This window comes from Podarcis vaucheri (assembly GCF_965113315.1).
Source record: "Podarcis vaucheri genome assembly, chromosome: 6".
NCBI lineage: Eukaryota > Metazoa > Chordata > Lepidosauria > Squamata > Lacertidae > Podarcis > Podarcis vaucheri.
The window spans coordinates 14424697-14444814 of NC_138764.1; the positions used below are offsets into that span (position 1 = coordinate 14424697).

The 20118-nt window shown below is 47.7% G+C and overlaps 2 protein-coding genes and 1 long non-coding RNA gene across 4 annotated transcripts in view; 2 read left to right on the forward strand and 1 right to left on the reverse strand.

Moving 5' to 3' along the window:
• The first annotated feature begins 3976 nt into the window (after positions 1-3976).
• Positions 3977-20118, forward strand: part of LOC309533918 — a 69805-nt gene continuing 53663 nt past the window's right edge. The window contains exon 1 of the long non-coding RNA XR_014220529.1: positions 3977-4078. This is a non-coding gene — a long non-coding RNA (uncharacterized lncRNA). The remainder of the gene's footprint in view (positions 4079-20118) is intronic.
• The window catches only part of LOC309533839 (carboxyl-terminal PDZ ligand of neuronal nitric oxide synthase protein-like), a 72463-nt gene continuing 61657 nt past the window's right edge, over positions 9313-20118 (reverse strand). For both annotated transcript variants that reach the window (XM_082225474.1, XM_082225475.1), the window contains 2 exons: positions 12768-13059; positions 9313-10586 (listed from right to left, as the gene is read on the reverse strand). In XM_082225474.1, the coding sequence (XP_082081600.1) occupies positions 10118-10586; positions 12768-13059 (761 nt within the window). In that variant the 3' untranslated portion in view covers positions 9313-10117. The remainder of the gene's footprint in view (positions 10587-12767; positions 13060-20118) is intronic.
• SPATA46 (spermatogenesis associated 46) lies at positions 17238-19223 on the forward strand. Its single transcript, XM_082225585.1, has 2 exons — positions 17238-17693; positions 18602-19223. The coding sequence occupies exons 1-2, from the start codon at positions 17588-17590 to the stop codon at positions 19126-19128; spliced, it is 633 nt and encodes a 210-aa protein (XP_082081711.1). The 5' UTR covers positions 17238-17587; the 3' UTR covers positions 19129-19223.

A 20118-nucleotide genomic window follows, 5' to 3' on the forward strand; every position in this document is an offset into this window, starting at 1 on the left:
TCTCCTGTCCCATCCATTTCCCCCTCCTAATGCTTTATGATATCTCCTCCAAATTTTTTTTTTGCTTCTTCCTCTGAGTTCAGCCTCTTCCTGCTCTGTTTATAAGTGAATGAAATTCCTTCCGGGAATTCCCAGCGGAAGGGAATGTTATTCTTTTTGAGTGCATCTGTTAAGCGTTTATATTTTCCTCTTTTCTTCCTCAACCTAGCTGGTATTTCACGCATGATTATAATTTCTTGTTCTCCAATTCTGAGTTTTCTTCTTCTTATTTGCTTGCATTATTTGATCTTTTAAAATTTGTGAGTTAAGAAAGACTAGGCAATCTCCAGGCCACCTATTGGGTCTGGCAGTTCTTGACCTAATTCGGAATGCTCTGTCCATGCAGATAGAGATGTCGTCTTCTTGGATTTCCAACCAAGATGCTAGGGCTTTTATTATTACTTTGCTTTGTATATCGAAGCGGGTTGCAAGCAAACAAGTTTCTCCCAGTTGCACAGATGTTCCCTATCTTCAAATATAAGCACCAATGCCAAATCTAACATACGCTCCCTTCAAAATTTAGCATAAGTGTAATCTCAGGCATGAGGAAGGAATTGGTGCCCTTTCGCGGCCATAAATGACATTATCCGAAAGGTACGGAAGAAATGTAGAGGGTTGTTTTTTTTTACAGCTCTAAAAAATTCTCTAAGTTAGTTCTTGGTATGAGCTTTCGTGTGCATGCACACTTCTTCAGATACACTGAAACAGAAGTTGCCAGATCCTTCTATATAGTGAGAAGGTGGGGAGGGGTATTACTCAGAAGAGTGGTGGGAATGGGAGATTGGCAGATAGCTGAGATGAGCCTGTTGACGACTCTAAACGACTGCAATAGGTCTACAGGAAAAGGCAAGGGGTGAGAAGGTGAGAGATGGCTTAGTCATGTATAATTCTCATATGCCTTGTAGAGGAGTTGCTCCCCCCTCCCAGAAAATAAAAACAGACCCTAAAAGACCTCTCAAAGCTCTGTAAGCTGCCAAGACCTTACTGGTATGCATTTGTTTAATATAAGATTATAATATGGGTTTCAGTCTACAGCAAGTGTGCCGGAAGAAGCAAAACAAGCATAAAGGTCAGGTCTGTGCCCCACATTTATTGAAGGACAATTCTGTGGCATGTCCAGAGGATAATAACAAAAGATGCGTGGTTACACAGATGATGGAGTGGCTTAGTTTTCTTGGTAGAGTCTATGTCATTTTTTGGTACCAGTTAAAGTGCTTTTTGCAGTCCATTTACATTGAGATGTTTGATGCCCTTTTTTTGTACAGTCATACCTCGGGTTAAAGTCGCTTCAGGTTAAATCTTTTCAGTTTGTGTCCCGCAGCGACCTGGAAGTAGCGGAACGGGTTACTTCTGGGTTTCGCCGCTCGCGCGTGCGCTCAAAATGACGTCATGCGCAGAAGCGGCGAATCGCGACCTGCGCACGCACAGACGCGGATTGCATTCTGCTCAGGTTGCGAATGGGGCTCCAGAACGGATGCCGTTCGCAACCAGAGGTACCACTGTATTTACGGTATGTGGACTGTCCTGGAAATATCTACCGAAGTTCATAATTTTATTTTTGTTACTTTTTAAAAAATCACCTTCCACTCATCTTTCAAGGCAACGCTCAAACCACAGAAGCAGCTGAAAAGAAGCAACGCAAAAGCAACAAATGAATTCAGAAACAATGCCAAGGAGCCACTCATGACAGAAACCTGTTAGTCCAGCTGGGGAAGGTTATCAGAACAAAAATCTCTTCCGTTGTTTCCAGATAGTGCATATTAGTAGGAACTTGTTGCGTCTCAACAGAAATGCTATTGCACAAAATGGGCATCTACACTAAAAGCCTGGCTCTGATGCCAGTGTCCTGGAAGAAGCAAATATCCCCAGTGTCGAAGCAATGATTCTTCAACATCAACTTCGTCGAATGACATGAATGTTTAAGATAACCTTTGTTAAAAGACCAGAAGCTTTTTTGCTAGGCATTATAGGTCAAGACTGGGACACGGGTGGCGCTGTGGGTTAAACCACAGAGCCTACGACTTGCCGATCAGAAGGTTGGCGGTTTGAATCCCCCTGACGTGGTGAGCTCCCGTTGCTTGGTCCCTGCTCCTGCCAACCTAGCACATCAAAGTGCAAGTAGCACATCAAAGTGCAAGTAGATAAATAGGTACTGCCCTGGCGGGAAGGTAAACGGCATTTCTGTGCACTGCTCTGGTTCGCCAGAAGCGGCTTAGTCATGCTGGCCACATGACCCGGCCAATAAAGCGAGATGAGCGCTGCAACCCCAGAGTCGTTCACGACTGGACCTAACGATCAGGGGTCCCTTTACCTTTACCTATAGGTCAAGACTTGCCAAAGGAACAGAAGAAACTACTTATGTACGCCACAACAGCAGCTAGGATACTACTAGCCCAAAAATGGAAAGACAAGATACCAACTAAAGAAGAACGGCAAGGAAAAACTGATAGACTATGGCGAAGCTAACTGGGAAACTTAAGAGACAAAGAAAAAAGAGAATTTTAAAAAGACTGGGAACCATTTATGCGGTACTTACAAAAACACTGTAAAGAAGTGAACTCAGTAGCAGGGTTTGAGTAAACACAATTAACAAAACGAACATAGAGAGTGAGGTGTAAAAATTGGGAAATGATAAAGTGTAAGAGGCAATTTGAAAACAATTACGGTATAAAAAGGATAAGAATAGAACAGTATTTAATCTAAAGAATGTAATATTAAGGTATAATAAAGCAAGCAGGAGAAGTAAAACGTAAAGAACCAGAAGATGTGCTTTTGTAGGGATTCGAACCGCCAACCTTCTGATTGGCAAGTCCTAGGCTCTGTGGTTTAACCCACAGCGCCACCCGCATCCCTTGAGCTGTTGTAGGTGGTGGCAAAAAATAAATAAAAAATGCTAATGAACAAATAAGTTGAGTTGCCTGTGAAGATTTGAATCCAAGATATGCTGCGCTATAAATCATATAAAAACCAGCACCTGTTTTCTTTCAAAGGAGGACATGGTAGTGTTACTATCACATGTATTTTAGTTCTTAAGATACAGAGGGATACCCCAGATGAACAACGGTCTCTTATGGCACTTGCCTTTATTGTGTGAAGAGTTACAGAAAACTGCCAGAAGATGGCAGTCCAACTAACCTAAAGCTTTAAAGTGCAAAAACTACCTTGATACAGCAAAACCATCCCTATTCTGTGCTTGTTTTTCAAACTGTGACCATCTACATAGGTGCCTCTGTAGACAAGACTAGAAAATGGTCTATGGAGAGTCCAGCATTTGAATGAAGCCACAGCTGCACTGAAAAGAATTTGGGCGGAGATAAAATATTTTTAAGGGTGCAGTTTAAGGGGATGCAAGTGGTTGTGTTTCTTCTTATACACATAAAACAGATTACCTGCAAGGATTTCTGTTGGGGTGCAGTGTTGGTATTCAAGTGTTGCAGCCAGCCATGCCTTCTTTTAGGATCCTTTCTCCACATAAGAAATGCAACATAAAAGGAACATTTTTGCACCATGCTTAAGGTCTTAAGGCACAAGATGTGTGCAAGGTCAGGCAGACATACAGCAAGAGAAAGCCAGCTTTAGGCACTCTGTTTTTGTGGTGTTTCAGTTTATGGAGAGGAGGGGAAAACCACCGCAACTCATAAGGTGAAAAGAGTTTATTGTGCAATATGAACTGCCCACACCAGAACACATTTAGATTACAGAGTTTAAAAGCTCTATCATTTTTCTTGCGAAACCTGTGATTTTCAAATACTAGTGCTGTTGCAGATTCTCCTTCATTAAAAAGTGATGAAGATTTCTTTCTTCAATTTCTACATATCAGTACAAAATACATTATAATTTTATATAGGACATACGCATAAACACATACATATCCGAAACAGGTATGTGAGCGACAACGTTAAGACATCTGAAGAATGAATACACTTTGAATGAATTCTTTTCTCAGGAAAATGAGGCTGCGGTTCTGTGCACACTTGTTTGTGAGTAGGCCCCCACTGAACACCACCAGGGGCTTTACTTCTGAGAAAATATGCACAAGGCAATGTTTAACCATCTTTCTTTAACTGTACCTAAACACATACATGTCAAAACAGTTCATCATCTCACACGCAAACTTCAATCTGAGTAGACCTGTTATCCAGAATTATAATTCGCTCAGAGGAGCTGGATGGATCACAGTCCAGTCCTATAAAGAGTTGGTGTGCTTCAGCGCAATGATTCCACTGGGTTTAGTTGCGTCTAACTCTTCACGTGAATAGGTTTTGGGTTTTTTGTTTCTTAAAAGAGGCACTATGTCTTAAGAGCTAGGTAATAAGAATTCAGTAGCAACGATGGGGAAAACATCATCTGCTGAATTTCTGCCTGTCCCAAGAGTGTTGCTTCCAAAAATTCTCATAATTATTATTTACAATTGTTAATATTCTCTAAATATCTGATGTGCATAGTTCATGCTCAGTAATATTTTACTTCAGTAGATATCTGACAGCAAGCTTGCAAGGTTACTTCCTAGTCCCACCTTGGCTCCTTTTATAGATTAAAAAAAAAGGTACAGGACACCTGGATGGTTAAGTCCAGTCCAAGGTGACTCTGGGGTTGTGGCACTCATCTTGCTTTCAGGCCGAGGGAGCTGGCGTTTGTCCACAGACAGCTTTCCAGGTCATGTGGCCAGCAGGACTAAACCGCTTGTGGTGCAACAGAACACTGTAATGGAAGCCAGAGCGCATGGAATCGCCGTTTACCTTCCTGCTGCAGCGGTATCTATTTATCTACTTGCACTGGTGTGCTTTCGAACTGCTAGGTTGGCAGGAGCTGGGACAGAGCAACGGGAGCTCTCTCCGTTGCGGGGATTCGAACTGCTGACCTTCCGATCAGCAAGCCCAAGAGCAAGGGTCAGCAAACTTTTTCAGCAGGGGGCCAGTACACCGTCCCTCAGACCTTGTGGGGGACCGGACTATATTTTGCGGGGGGGGGGGGGATGAACGAATTCCTATGCCCCACAAATAACCCAGAGATGCATTTTAAATCAAAGCACACATTCTACTCATGTAAAAACACCAGGGAGGCCCCACAAATAACTCAGAGATGCATTTTAAATAAAAGGGCACATTCTACTCATGTAAAAACATGCTGATTCCCGGACCGTCCGTGGGCCGTATTTAGAAGGCGATTGGGCCGAATCCGGCCCCTGGGCTTTAGTTTGCCTACCTATGCCCAGGAGGCTCAATGGTTTAAACCACAGCCCCATAACCTTTCATAACCTTCAGGGAACATTGCGGCATCAGCTGTTGGGCCAAGGACTCCAAACAAGTCGCAAAGGATTCTGGGGGCATTCCCTAGAGCGAGGGCAGAGTCAGTGAAGCAAGGGCACTCTTGGGATTTTCTCTTGCACACCATGGACTAGGGGTTGTGCCCTCAAACGCACCCAACATTCCCTTGCGGCTGCACAAATGCAAAAGAAGATCAGTAGCAGCCTTTAGCCACCGTCTTTCAAGGAAGGCCATTGTGGATCTGTCCTCACTGCGGAACAGGCCATAAGATTCCAAACAACTTGGGGTCCCCTGAGAAAAAGTTTGAGAACAATATGGTGTGTCGAGAAAGCTGGCATGCCTTGCTATTTGATAATATTTGATAGTTCGCAGGTTATTTAATTGAATTTGATTGATAGAACTGATGATCGATAGAACTATCTGGCAGTTCCATCTAATCTGGAGCCTGCATAGTTTGCAAGATTTGGCTGGTATGCAGATTGGGTGCTTTGGAAAGCAGAGCAGTTCAGCTCAGACCGCTCCAGACTGCTTTCTTACTCCCCTTTTCATACAAATGGACTGCAGAATAGGGAAGACAGAGTAAATCCATTTTTTTACTACCCTCCAAAAAGAGGGGGAAAGGTTATAGTCATTTATTGATTTCCCTGTGTTAGTCGACCTCCCCCCCCCTTTTTTTTGGCAGAATTGAATGATATCCTTTCTTTCTGAGAGGGTGAAGCTTGTCAAATTCCAGATCAATAACTGGAGACTTTTGTGTGTGTGTTGGGCATCTTTGATACATTGGCTTATTATTATTTTTTTAACAAACTCTTCTGGCAGAACTGGATGAAGTTTTCAGGCCTAGAGGTTCCTTCCGAGAAGATAATTACCACCAAATTTGAGAAGGATGGCTTATTCTGCAAGTTTGAGGGTGGTTTTTAAAAGGTGTAACTTAACCTCCCCTATTCTGGGGTCAGTTTGTATGAAAACATAGAGGTGTTTCTTGGTAAGAAACCTGGAAAATTTCAGATGGACAGATGGAGGGATTTTTTTGCGGTAGGTATGTTTAGAGGGGGGTGGGCACTGCAAAGGGATTTATTTCCTTCTCCCTCCTGTGGTTTCGTGGGCAATTTATATCCATATACAGTAAAGAAGGCAGCCAAACTGAAGGAGAATGGCTGTAAAGATGAATGAAAAACACTTTTAGGGTGCTTTTAGTTTTCCTGCTCAGCTGAAAACACTGGAGAAAGAAAGTTTAAAGTGTTTCATCACTGACAGAATAAAATATATTAAAGTATAAAGGTAAAGGGACCCCTGATCATTAGGTCCAGTCGTGACCGACTCTGGGGTTGCGGTGCTCATCTTGCTTTACTGGCTGAGGGAGCTGGCATACAGCTTCCGGGTCATGTGGCCAGCATGACTAAGCCGCTTCTGGCGAACCAGAGCAGCGCACAGAAACGCCGTTTACCTTCCCGCCAGAGTGGTACCTATTTATCTACTTGCACTTTGACATGCTTTCAAACTGCTAGGTTGGCAGGAGCAGGGACTGAGCAATGGGAGCTCACCCCGTTGCGGGGATTCGAACCGCTGACCTTCTGATAGGCAAGTCCTAGGCTCTGAGGTTTAACCCACAGCACCACCCACGTCCCTTATATTAGAGTATAGACTGTGCTTTAAAGTTGGGCTGTTTCTAAAAGGGATCCTCCTCTCCGTTCTGTAGGCAATTTGCTGCGTTCTGTGTTGTGTGACTGTGCTACACACACATACACACCCGCACAGTGTTGTATTAGTGCTTAGTGCAACCATGCAACCCTGCTTGCCCCCAGGGCACCCCCTCACACTTTTATTCTTTCAGCCCGAGAACAGGTATCCAACCCACTCTCCATTTTAGAGCAAGACGCTGAGCGCTTTTCTGCCCTTTATGCTAAGCAGTGGGAGAGGAGGCAGCAGAATGGCAAGCCAAGCTGGCTGCCTGGCACCCGTGGTCCTCTGTTATTAAGCTGCCTTTAGCAGGAAGAGGTGCAGTGCCCTTTGCTGCCAGGCAACAGGGGAGAAAGAGCTGGCACAGCTTGATTCAGTTTGTGGAGACCCTGTGGCACTCCATGCACTGCCAGGGGCATTGGTGACAGCAGCACCCAACCACGGAAAGCGCAGTGATGGGCTTTGAGCATCCTTGGGAGGCAGACATGTAGCCGCAAAATGCGTTGAAAGGACAAGATCAGCCTCTGACAAGTTACTTCTGCATCCCTCCCAAAAGCACTGCAACGGGAAGGAAGAAAGGAGAACCCTGGGAAAGATTCCCCAGTTAAATGTGAAAGCTGTCCATCACAAAACTACGGCCCCACATTTCCCACCCTTGTGTTTTCCTGATAAAAGCAAACTTGGGAACAAACCTTGCAGTTTTTGCAGATGCACTGCTTGCCTCTCTCTCTCTCTGCCTCCAAATCTCTGGATTAATATGCACAAGGCTTTGAGGGGATCTAATTTGGTTTGGAACATTTTAGAGGGAGCCCAGTTTGGCTCGGACATCTCCTGAATTTCTCCAAATCAGCTTGATTCAGATCGGGAATTTGTCTGACTCTGAGGCACACACCTCCTCTTTCTCTCTCTGTGTGTATAATTCTTCTTACAGCATTTGATATATCGTGCAGTTGTAATTAGTAACTAACAACTTGTGGAATTTCTCACTTCAAACCCAGCAAAACTGAGAGATTTTTTAAAAAAAAGGGGGGGGAGAGCCTTGCCAATGTTAATTAAAAATTGCACATTGAAATCCAAGTATCTCATTTACCATTTTTTACCATTTTATGTGAACTGTTAAGAGATCGTTTTTTTCCTCTGATTAAGTGGTATATAAAACTTGCTAAGTAACATAAACACTTTGGCGATAAATAGGAAGGTTCGCTGATGTCAGGGAACTGACATCGGAGCGAGAGGCGAAGAGGAGGCTCCCAGATGATGCGGGCGAAGGACCCAGCAGCAGGGGGAGAAACAGCTCAGTGGAGGGGGAAGCCATTCAGCGCAACACCGGGGATAAAGGGGGGCAGACGGGGGAATCGTAGAGAGGGCTCCGGGACTCTTCACTGGACATCAGTGAGGAGAGCCCAGGTCCTCCGCTACCCACGCCTTCCCTGCGCAGAAGACTCCCGCGCAGTGAGAGGAGGAGGAGACTGGGTGTCAAACAACTTTTATGTTGGAAGAAGTTCAAGAAACGCCCACTGACGGATTCTGCCAGTGACTGAGGCAGCCACCATGAGAAGGGGCTGTGAAGTCAGAAAGTTTTAACAAGGCAAATTAACCGAGAAAGGCGCCAGTTTACGCACGAGTAACTCATACCTATTACAGCTGAATTTCAAATGCTTGTATAAAAGACAAATGATGTAACCAGGTATGTGAAAATTCACCAGCGAGGTGGAACTCCCTTGTCCAGAATGTCTGGTGGCCTGAGACTGTTTGGAGATCATCTGAGCATCTGTGGTGATCGTGCAGCTGTGGCGTTTCATCAGCTCTTCATGCACAACGGAGTTAAAGCCATTTGATTGGCATTTGCAAATAGTACTGCTGAATATGCTTGCCATCCATCTGAAATGTAGCCGGGCATCTGTAGTGCAAGTCAGATGGAAGGGGCTTTTGCTATCTTCATATCCTGAGGTAAAGTGAGAGGAAGGGTAAAGGAAACACCAGCAGATGACAGAGAGCACACTGATTTCAGTACAAGCTGCCCATTGCTCTCTCTTTGGCTTGAAAACACCCCAGTGCTGAGTCTGGACAGCAAAGGGGGGAGGAAAAGGTTAAGGCCAGGACTGAAGACTTCTAGAAAGACGATGAGGTACACTCCTAAGGGAGACAGAAGCAGCAAAGACTATATTCCTGGAAGACACTGACAGGACAGGCGGCTCTTGAGCAGAATCCTGAGGGATTTCCCCCCCCACAAGGTCTAGGAATCTTGTGTGCTTAATGAGAAGATCAACTTGGCAAGAGAGATTAAGGTCCCTGGTCACCTGAATAAATAGGACTCTGCCAGAGATTCCAGAAAGAAGAGTTTTATTAGAAGGCCAGCTGGAGTCAAACACAGCTCAAACAGAAGAAGGAAGGTAGGTCTGGGTCCGAGCAGAAGAGTAACAGGAACAAGACTGTGAGAGTTGGCTGTAAGCAGAAGATCCTTTTGCTTCTCACCGTGAGGTTTTAAGGGATTGGTCAACGAAGCTGGCTTAAAGTGCTTCCTTATGCAGAAGTTCGGCACGAGATGAAGATGCTTCATGACAGCAGACTCCTAGGTGGCAAGGCTAGTGACTGGCACGGCGGTGATTTGACTCTGAACTGCTCACCAGCCACCGTGAAGCACTGATGAATATAGACAGCTGTAGGGATCAGAGTCCCGGGTGGCAGAACTGGCAGGAAGAAGGCACAGCGCTGCGGTAAAACAGCCGGACAACAGCTAAACAACAGCACTTTCCAGCTCTGCTCACAAGGACCGGTCTCTGGAGGGAAGTGATTCTCATTCTGGCTGTGCAGTTTCAGTATTCCCAACACCCCGACGCAGGTTGGGCAGGTGATGTTTCCTCAGGAGAGTCCACAGATGCTCCACTTGTTAGCAGAGCAGCCCAGGCAGCCCAGAGCCCCCAATGGCTGGCTTCCCACGCCAAATGCAAACATTTCTGGGTGCTGGAAAGCACACCTGCCTTTCTCGACCTCCTGCCCACAACTTTACCCAACTGGAGCCACCTTCTGGCAATGTGGGGTCCGTTCCATCATCAGGCTCAAGAAATGTTAGAAAGGAGCAGCCGAAGCAGGGACAGTCTTGCTACGAAACGGGAGCAGCTGAGATGATCCTACTCAAACGACAGCAAATCTGGACTGTGACCTTCAGCTTCCAGGGTGGACGTCTCCGCCGTTGAGGGGCCCACGTTGCTCTCGAACTGGCATTCGGGAGGGCTCTTGCCTGCACTCAAACTGAGCTGGAGCACCACATTTTCCGGGGAGGGAGGTATCCTGTAAGCAGTGTTTAGTTTAGGCTCCAAATTCTCCTTATAGATGAGATCAGGCACTCCACAGGCCCGGCTGTGGCTGGTCCCAACCTCCTCCTGCGTCAACAAACCCATTTCGCTCCGCGCTGTCTCTCTCCTGGAAGGCTGGCATGCGTGTTCCTGGATTCCCTCGGGAAAAGAAGCCTCGGCGCTACCTACCAATGGCTGGGAGGCAATCAACATATCTTGGGTGGTCTTCAGAGCTCTTGGGGTGCGCTTCTTGGTAATCTCCGGGGGCGGATTGAGCCGCGGAATGGCATCGACAGGAGCCTGCCTACAAGCATAGGGAGAAATGGTTAAGGGAGGCACTCAATAAGAACGCTGCACTACCGAATCCTTTGAAAAGCATGGCTTGAAACCAATCATGGCTCACAGCTCTTCGTGTCGCCAGCTTCTTTCTAAGAAACAAGATGGCAAGAGCTAACGGCTTCCGTTTCAACCAAAACTAGAACGTGTAGAACGCAGAAGACAGCAAAGTGCAGCCAGCACTTTGCCTACCAGGGCAGCATAGCTTAAAAAGTGGCACAACTTCTTCCAGCTCTTCGAAGGAATACACCTCCTAAGAGTGCAGGTCCTTAGTTTTCTTCCACCCCAGGGCTGATCTGGTGGAGAGTCCCGTCCCATTTCCGCCTAACTATGGTGGTGCACTGCTTTCTTGTGCATAAGTAAATCAAATGTAAAAGGTAAAGGTAAAGGGACTCCTGACCATTAGGTCCAGTCGCGGACGACTCTGGAGTTGCGGTGCTCATCTCGCTTTACTGGCCGAGGGAGCTGGCGTTTGTCCGCAGACAGTTTTTCCGGGTCATGTGGCCAGCATGACTAAACTGCTTCTGGCGAACCAGAGCAGCACACGGAAATGCCGTTTACTTTCCCGCCGGAGTGGTACCTATTTATCTACTTGTACTTTGACGTGCTTTCGAGCTGCTAGGTTGGCAGGAGCAGGGACCGAGCAACGGGAGCTCACCCTGTCACGGGGATTCGAACTGCTGACCTTCTGATCAGCAAGCCCTAGGCTCTGTGGTTTAATCCACAGTGCCACCAGCATCCCTAAATCAAGTGTAGCGATGGGCAAAATGGCCTAGTACCACTTTTCATGACCTTCTGTTAGCTGGATGTCCTGGGACTTAAACCTCTGAAAGGTGTGAGCCCCTGGGGGTTGTGAGTTTTGGGAGTTCAGATGTTGTGATGATTCCAACTCCAGCCCCAGTGCAGCCAAGAGTCCTCTGGCAGCAAAAAGGTAAAGGTACCCCTGGACCAGGCATAGGCCAACTCACCCCTCCAGATGTTTTGAGACTACAGTTCCCATCATCCCTGACCACTGGTCCTGTTAGCTAGGGATGATAGGAACTGTAGTCCCAAAACATCTGGAGGGCCGAGTTGGCCTATGCCTGCCCTGGACAGTTAAGTCCAGCCAAAGGCGACTATGGGGTTGTGGCGTTCATCTCACTTTCAGGCTAAGGGAGCCGGCGTTTGTCCACCGGCAGCTTTCCGGGTTGTGTGGCCAGCAGGACTAAACCGCTTCTGGCACAATGGGACACCGTGACAGAAACCAGAGCGCACAGAAATGCCGTTTACTACCCCGCCACAGAAGTACCTATTTATCTACTTACGCTGGCGTGCTTTCAAACTGCTAGGTTGACGGAAGCTGGGACAGAGCAATGGGAGTTCACACTGTTGTGGGGATTCGAACTGCCTACCTTCCAATCAGCAAGCCCAAGAGGCTCAGTGGTTTAGACCACAGTGCCACCTGCGTCCTCTGGCAGTGGGGGAGGGGGGCCTCAGGTAAAGTCCCAAATTCCTATATCCATGACCTGCGGAAGCCGCAAACAGTAGTGACCTCTAATGGCTATGGAACTCTACGTGGGGCTACCTTTGAAGGTGACCCGGAAACTACAACTAATCCAGAATGCGGCAGCTAGACTGGTGACCTGGGGGCGGCCACCGAGACCACATAACACTGGTCTTGAAAGACCTACATTGGCTCCCAGTACGTTTCCGAGCACAATTCAAAGTGTTGGTGCTGACCTTTAAAGCTCTAAATGGCCTCAGCCCAGTATACCTGAAGGAGCGTCTCCACCCCCATCGTTCTGCCCAGACGCTGAGGTCCAGTGCTGAGGGCCTTCTGGTGGTTCCCTCATTGCGAAAAGCAAAGCTACAGGGAAGCAGGCAGAGAGCCTTCTTGGTGGTGGCACCCGCCCTGTGGAACGCCCTCCCACCAGATGTCAAAGAGATAAACAACTACCTGACATTCAGAAGACATCTGAAGGCAGCCCTGTTCAGGGAAGTTTTTAATGTGTGACATCTTAGTGTATTTTTGGTCTTTGTGGAAGCCACCCAGAGTGGCTGGGGAAACCCAGCCAGATGGGCGGGGTACAAATTAATAATAATAATAATAATAATTATTATTATTATTATTATTATTATTATTATTATTATTATTATGGAGCCCACTTACCATTCCTCCTGGTCCTGGCCTTGCCCACAGGAGAGAGCGGCCCCAGCACGCTCATTCACTTCGGTCACCCCAAAGCTGCTGTGGTTGCTGGTCTCTTTCCTGCGTAGCAAGTCGTTGACTTTCGCACCCACCGTCTTGCTCAGGTTCTTCAAGTGCTGGCTGCCCCCCACCCACTCGGGGGGGCCTCGAGGGCTCACACGGGGGGAGGATCTGGGGTGAAGGGAGACCGATTTGGCAGCCGGCAGCTTTGTTGCAGCGGTAGTGTTTGAATTCTCAAACGTATTTTGGTCAACTAGAAAAGAAAAAAAATGGCACCCGTGTGAGTGGGACAGTTGCCAGGAAAATCCCTCTTCACCCAGCCTAGCCTGACCAATTGTTTTTCATGCGCATTTGTTATCTATTTAATGAATGAATTTCTTCCCATAGAACACAAGGCGATTTAATCTATGTGCATCAATAACCAAAGCATATTTTAAAACAGCTTCAAGTCCAATATAAACACAAGCTGGGATGAAAATCTTCTGTTGAGAGGCTTGTTGGAAAAGTGAGTTCTTCAAATCATTCTCCTTCCCAGGCTGAGAGGGGAAAATGGCGAAAGCAGGTTATTTATTGGGACAGTGTGATTTTTGCAGCCGCTGTTAAAGTTGCAAAGCAATGAAGTATGCGATAGAGCAATGGAGAATTTCTGAAACAAAAATGGGATATTAGCTCCGCCCAAGGCATGATGGAGAACAGCAACAACCAGGAAAAGGTAGACAACCCGTATTTTTCGCTCCCTAAGACGCATTTTTTTCTTCCTAAAAAGTAAGGGGAAATGTCTGTGCGTCTTATGGAGCGAATGTGTGGTCCCTGGAGCCAAACTGCCCAGGGGTGAAAAGCAGATTGTGCTTTTTTTTTTTTGAAAGAGGGACGTGGGTGTTGAAACAAAGCGGCTGATCACAAGCGATCGGAAGCGAGATAAGGCACGCTAGCAATAAAGGAGGTTGCCTGGGAGTGGGGAGGTAAAGACAGCATACTTGCAAGGAGAGGACAGGAAGACTAAATCAATGAGGAGAGAAATTAGAAGAAAAGGAGGAGCAAAAAACTGCTCCAGCTAAGGAAAAGACACTAAGGCAAACAAAAGGGAAGGGTGTGTTGAAAGGAAGCAGCTGATCGGTGGGATCAGGAGAGAGATAAGGGACGCTAGCAATAAAGGAGGCTGCCTGGGAGGGGGGAGGTAAAAGCCCATGGATCCTCAGGATTTTTGCATTGGGTCTCCCCAAATTCACCCTCAGATCACATAGCATGTCCATAGCTACAGCCTGCACCAAAAAAATCACGCACCCACTGTTTCCTGGGGCTGCAATGGCGCCAAAATGTGGTTGCAAAGCACGGATCCACATGTATTCTCAGGATTTTTGCACTGGGCTACCCCAGACTCACCATCAAATCACATTTCTGTGGCCACAGAATGAACCACAAAAATCATACATCCACTGTTTCGTTCAGAGTATTTTTTTTCTTGTTTTCCTTATCTAAAAACTAGGTGCGTCTTATGGTCAGGTGCGTCTTATGGAGCGAAAAATACGGGTAGTATTTTACAAGGACAAGAAGAAACAGCACGGACAGAATAATTGCCACACACCAGTAGAACAAGGATATAGTCTGACTGCCTCACTTGTAGTTTTTATAAACCACTTAATGTGTCAATATGAATTGATGTTGTTAATATCATAGGTATTGTATAAGAGATTATTTTGACCGGAGTGCAATTGAAATTAATAAGATTTTGGAACGCAGAAATAAATTAAATCATCAAACCATCATATCTAGCATGCGGGGGCCACCTAAATGATATAATTTGGTACCTGAATGATTGGTATTAGTAATTGTATTATAATTTGGTATTGTTATAATGAGGCTATTATTGGATTGTAATTGAAAATTACATAAAAATTATTTTAAAAAAGGAAAAAGAAAAGCGAGTTCTTTAATCAACGCCGAAATGATAACCGAGATGGTGGTTGCCTGAAACACAGCGTAAGAGAGAATCCCAATTCTAACACGGCATGGGATGGACCTCCTAGTGAATTGGTATCTGCAGGAGGCCTTCTCTTGAGGAACACAGTTATCAGGGGTGAGACAACTTTAAGCTATACTGGTCTCAAGAGCCTATAACTAACACCAGCCCTTTGAACTGAGCCAGAAGCTAACTGGAAGCCGGTGCAATTTTTCAGCAAGACATATAACGTGATCATAATATTCTGGAGTAGCCACATCGCTGTATTTTTCACCAAGTGCAGCTTTACTGGGCCCCAGATAGAGCGGACTGCAGCGATCCAACATGGAGATTATCACTGCGTGGATGGCTGTGGCGAGGGTCTCCCAGTCCAGAAATGGCCACCACTGTCTCAGTTGCCAAAGGAAGAAAGCCATGATTGGCTTTTCTCACCAGGGACACAAGGAAGGGGAAGGTGTGCATTTAAGAAACCAAGTTCCCCAAAGGGCAGAAACTCTGTTCAGCTAATTAAAAAGCCCATACTTACTTTCCCAGTTTTATGTCCTAGGACACTTCTGGTACATAGGCTTTCCTGTTTCCTTAGGAAGCAGGCTTATAAATCTCTGCTTTCTTTTGGACCCCATTGGTGCATAGCTGTCAAGCGTCCCTTACTTGGCGGGAAACTCCCTTATCCCAGTGCCGTTTCCCGCTGCTGTCCCAGATTGATGATGTCCCTTAAATTTTCCGGGTTTAATGCTCGCCCGGCTCGGGAGGGAAGCAGCGGCTCGGGGTCCTCCGCCTCGAGAGAGCGAGAGAGAGTGCGCACGAGCTGCCGCGTCTCCGTCTCTCCCTTTTCCCCCTCAGGGGCGTGTCATGAGGAGACAGGTGGCAGCGGGCGGGCAGGCAGCCCCTCTCTTGCGAGACTTCCGCCACACTGCGAGGGGAAGCCGGAGGCGGCAGCGGTGGCTGAGGAGGCGGCCTGAGGGAGGAGGAAGAGGAGGGGATGGGGAGGGACGCAGAAGGGCGGTGCTTCAGCAGCCGCCGCGGCGCCGCAACCGCCTCATGCCGGGCTCATGGGCGGCGTGGGCAAGAGTCTCTCTTCCTCCCTCCCAGGTGGGGGGGGCGATGGAACTCCTCGCACCAGGACGACAGCAGCCCCAACGTGCTGCTCAGCATCCCCTCAAAACTAGTGCATCATCTTAATGTAGTGATTTCCCCCTCTGCATCCCTTTCATGACTCTATTTTTATAAATCATTTGTCCATCCATAGTTCAAATTTTTACTACAAGTTTTCTGCCAATCCTACCAGTGTAAGTAACTCTTTACAATAGCTTTTCAACTAAATTATAAACTTTCCCCATTCTTTATTAAAGAGGTCCTCTTCCTGGTTTCTAATTCTGCCTGTAAGCTTTGCCATCTCGATGTCGTTCATCAGTTTCGTCTGCCACTCTTCTTTGGTGGGAGTTGTAGACCCTTAGGATCATCTAGTCCAACCCCCAGCAAAAGACAGTCAGTGGCAGCAAAAGCAGCATGGCTCCATGAGTGCTGGATTTATGCATAAGCTAAGCCAAAATCCCTTATTTTGGCTGCTGATCCCTTATTTTCAAATCTATAAGTTGACAGCTATGCATTGGTGAGGCCAAGAGGTAGGTCTTGTTGTTTGGGACCGTCACATACCACTGTCGAGGCTTGCGCCCTGGAGAGATCACTTTGGTGCTGCTAACACAGTGGTTTGACTTCATCCCCCAGCGGCACACCCCATTTTCTCTCGAGACAAATGGATGCCAACGACAATTTACTCCATTTCAAGTTGCTTTAATCTACTCTTCACTAGCGATTCATTTACTCGCCCTTTTCTCTCTCCATTTGGTTAATTTCCTCTTCCCTTTTCAGTTCACTCGGCTGGTTGTGCTTTGGCACTTATTACCCTCATTCCATTTCGGCATGTTGGTTTCCATCTCTCCAGATGGAAATATTTCCCATTAGCCTTCTTCCATCGTTTCTTTACCCTCTTCACGAGTATTCTCAAACTCTCTTGAACTTCCTCACACCTCACCTCGACCATTTCCCTCTTTTGCTTACTCCGATTCAAAATTTGGCCAACGGTCTCCTTTAGAGCGCATGTCATTGTGATCACGTTTCTCCTCTTCCCTTCGACTCCCTTTTTCGTTTCAGATCTGCTTCAAGCTCTCATTATCTTTTAAGTGTCTCTTCCCTAATTCTCCACTCTTTTCCTCTCTCCTTCCACATTCTGACTTAAATCTACTTGCCAAGCCAAACATTTTTACCTCAGTTTTTGCCTCCTTCCCCTTCTCCCTGGTTATACCATATTGTTTTTGTAATACTCTTCTCATCCGTGATTAAGCCACTTCAATCACTTCATTAAAAAAAATATCGCAAGGCATCTCTTTATTTGAGATTTTCCTGGCAAATCCTCTTGCCTTACGCTCCTCTGCTTTTGTTTCCTGAGCCTGAGCTCGGAGCCTGTGTCTCATTTTAATCCACCGATTGCTGCCTTTCTCGTTAGAGGCGGTAAATTAGTACGATGGGGCTGAGATACTTCATGAAGGACACAGAACCACTTTCGTTTGCATCTGTGTAGCCTGTCCTATGCATCTCTCCCCTCAAGGAGGATTCAGCACGAGACCCACATAGAAAGGCTTCCCCCACAACTTGCCCTTGCCAGACAGCAGCCTCCACAAAGTCATGCCCAGGTGCCAGCAGTTGCTGTTTGTTAGGTCAGGAGATGATGTCACAAGGCCAGCTGGCTACCTGGTCCTTTGCCCGGAGAAAGCTTTGCACCACTAATGGGAACTTTTAGTGAAGGAGTGTCTGAGAGGACATGGAAAATTTTTCCCTCTTGACAATCTCTGGGCCACGTCTCCCCAGCTTTGCCCTGAAGAGTGTACCTGACTTAACATGCCCTGTGTACAAAAGCAGCTTGCCAGGTGAGCTGGGGAGGAGGGGGGAGCGCCAGGAAAAAGTACCCCCGGAACAGTTTGAACAGAAGCAAATGTTTTCTGAATGAAATGTGAAATGGGGTAGAAGGATGAGGAGGAACCTAACCTGTGGTAGTATAGGAATGCATGGGACGCGGGTGGCGCTGTGGTCTAAACCACTGAGCCTCTTGGGCTTGCCAATCAGAAGGTTGGCAGTTCGAATCCCCGCAACAGTGTGAAGTCCCGTTGCTCTGGCTCAGCTCCTGCCAACCTAGCAGTTCGAAAGCACACCAGTGCAAGTAGATAAATTGGCGGGAAGGTAAACGGTGTTTCCGTGCGCTCTGGTTTCCGTCACGGTGTCCCGTTGTGCCAGATGCAGTTTAGTCCTGCTGGCCACACGAACCGAAAAGCTGCCAGTGGACAAACGCCGGCTCCCTCGGCCTGAAATTGAGATGAGCGCCGCAACCCCAGAGTTGTCTTTCGCTGGACTTAACCATCCAGGGGTCCTTTACCTAGGGTCGGAGGAAGAGGGTGCAGTGGGGGCGGGTCACCCCAGGTGTCACCACCGAGGGGGTGACAAAATGCCAGGTGGCACTCACCACGGGGCCTGCAGCGCACCCACAGGCTCCGTGCTGCCCCAATCTGCCCGCCCGCCACCGCACCCACAGCTGTAGGACAGCTGAGTTGGAGGAGGAAGGCAGATTCCTTGGAGGCCTTGCGGAGCATCCGGCCCCAGCTGGCCCCACCCCAGGGGTGGGTGGCCCTGCTTCTGGGCACAGGTCACACATACCGCCCCAGGGGCCTGATCGGCTTGCTCCACCACTGCCTTTACCTTTTAGCTTACCACATCAACCATCACACGGTGCTGGCCATGTCTGAGAAAGGCACAAGGCTCACTCCCCCTTTTCTTTTGCCAGATTGCCTCCTCGCGGAATTGCAGAGCGGGGAGCCTCCGCAGCAGAACTGCACCATCTACCGCCCCTGGTATTCCCCCTACAGCTACTTTGTGTGCATGGACCAAGACAGCCAAACCGACTCCTGTGGTTTCCCAGGGACACTGGGAGGCAACAGCCTAGAAGCCCCAGCCGACACTGGGCCTGCCGGAGACATGGACAGTGGCTCCTCTTCGTCCGGCTCCCTGGAGAAAACATATCCCCAAGAGAGCAGCGGCGGCGGCGGCAGCAGCAGCAGGAAGGCCAGGGACTGCATCACTTCCCAGGACATCCTCTTGGCTTCCAAGTGGCGCCCCCCGCATGGGTGCCAATGTGTGGCCTGCTGCCGAATGTTCCCGACTTTGCGCTCGCTCAAGGCCCACATCAAACGCGGGGCCCAGGAGGGCTTCAGCTGCCAGGTCTATTACCACAAGCTCAAAGCCCTGTGGGGGAAGGAGCGCAAATGGCGCCTCAGTAATCACCCAGCGGGCAGCCACAAAATCCTCAAATAGCAATGTCCGTCTGCGAGAGGCGCCACAGCCACCGGGCGCCCATCCTCTCCCCCGCAGCCCCAAAATAAAGCAAGTTATTGATGCCGCTTAGAGCAGGCTCGTTGTTCCACCGCAGCCCCGCTCCCTTCCTCGCCTGGGGTCTCTGTTCCCAAAACGGAGAAGCCTCTTTCTCAGACCTCATCCTCCCTGAGCTTGCCCCTCGTGGTTATTTCCACAGCTGATGCTGCTCAAACTTTGGTGCCTCAATAAGTAACCAAACAAACCCCTGTGTTGCAAAGAGAACGTCAGCAATGTCTAGGCAACACGATGACCGTGTACATATGCAATAGACAATCTTTATAGAATTCCTTCAAACCATAACAAGTACAAAATGAAATCTTTAGTCTCAAAGTCTCTGAAAATCTTTGAAGGAAGCGAGGCACCAGACTTTGTACGATGAAAGACAAGCTGTGAAGCTTTGTGTATTCAGCGAATATGATGCCCAACACTGGACAGTAATATTGACTACTGTTTTGTAGAATTCTTTGTCAGCGTGGTGGGAGGATATAGAATTGCTTCATAAATCCATCTTATTTTGAATGAAAGTATGTAAATGAAAGGGACGCGGGTGGTGCTGTGGGTTAAACCACAGAGCCTAGGACTTGCCGATCAGAAGGTCGGCGGTTCGAATCCCCGCGGCAGGGTGAGCTCCCGTTGCTCGGTCCCTGATCCTGCCAACCTAGCAGTTCGAAAGCACGTCAAAGTGCAAGTAGATAAATAGGTACCGCTCTGGCGGGAAGGTAAACGGCGTTTCCTTGCGCTGCTCTGGTTCGCCAGAAGCAGCTTAGTCATGCTGGCCACATGACCCGGAAACTGTACGCCGGCTCCCTCGGCCAATAAAGCAAGATGAGCGCTGCAACCCCAGAGTCGGCCACGACTGGACCTAATGGTCAGGGGTCCCTTTACCTTTTTATGTAAATGAAAATATCAAATGCTGTGGAACAGTGCTCA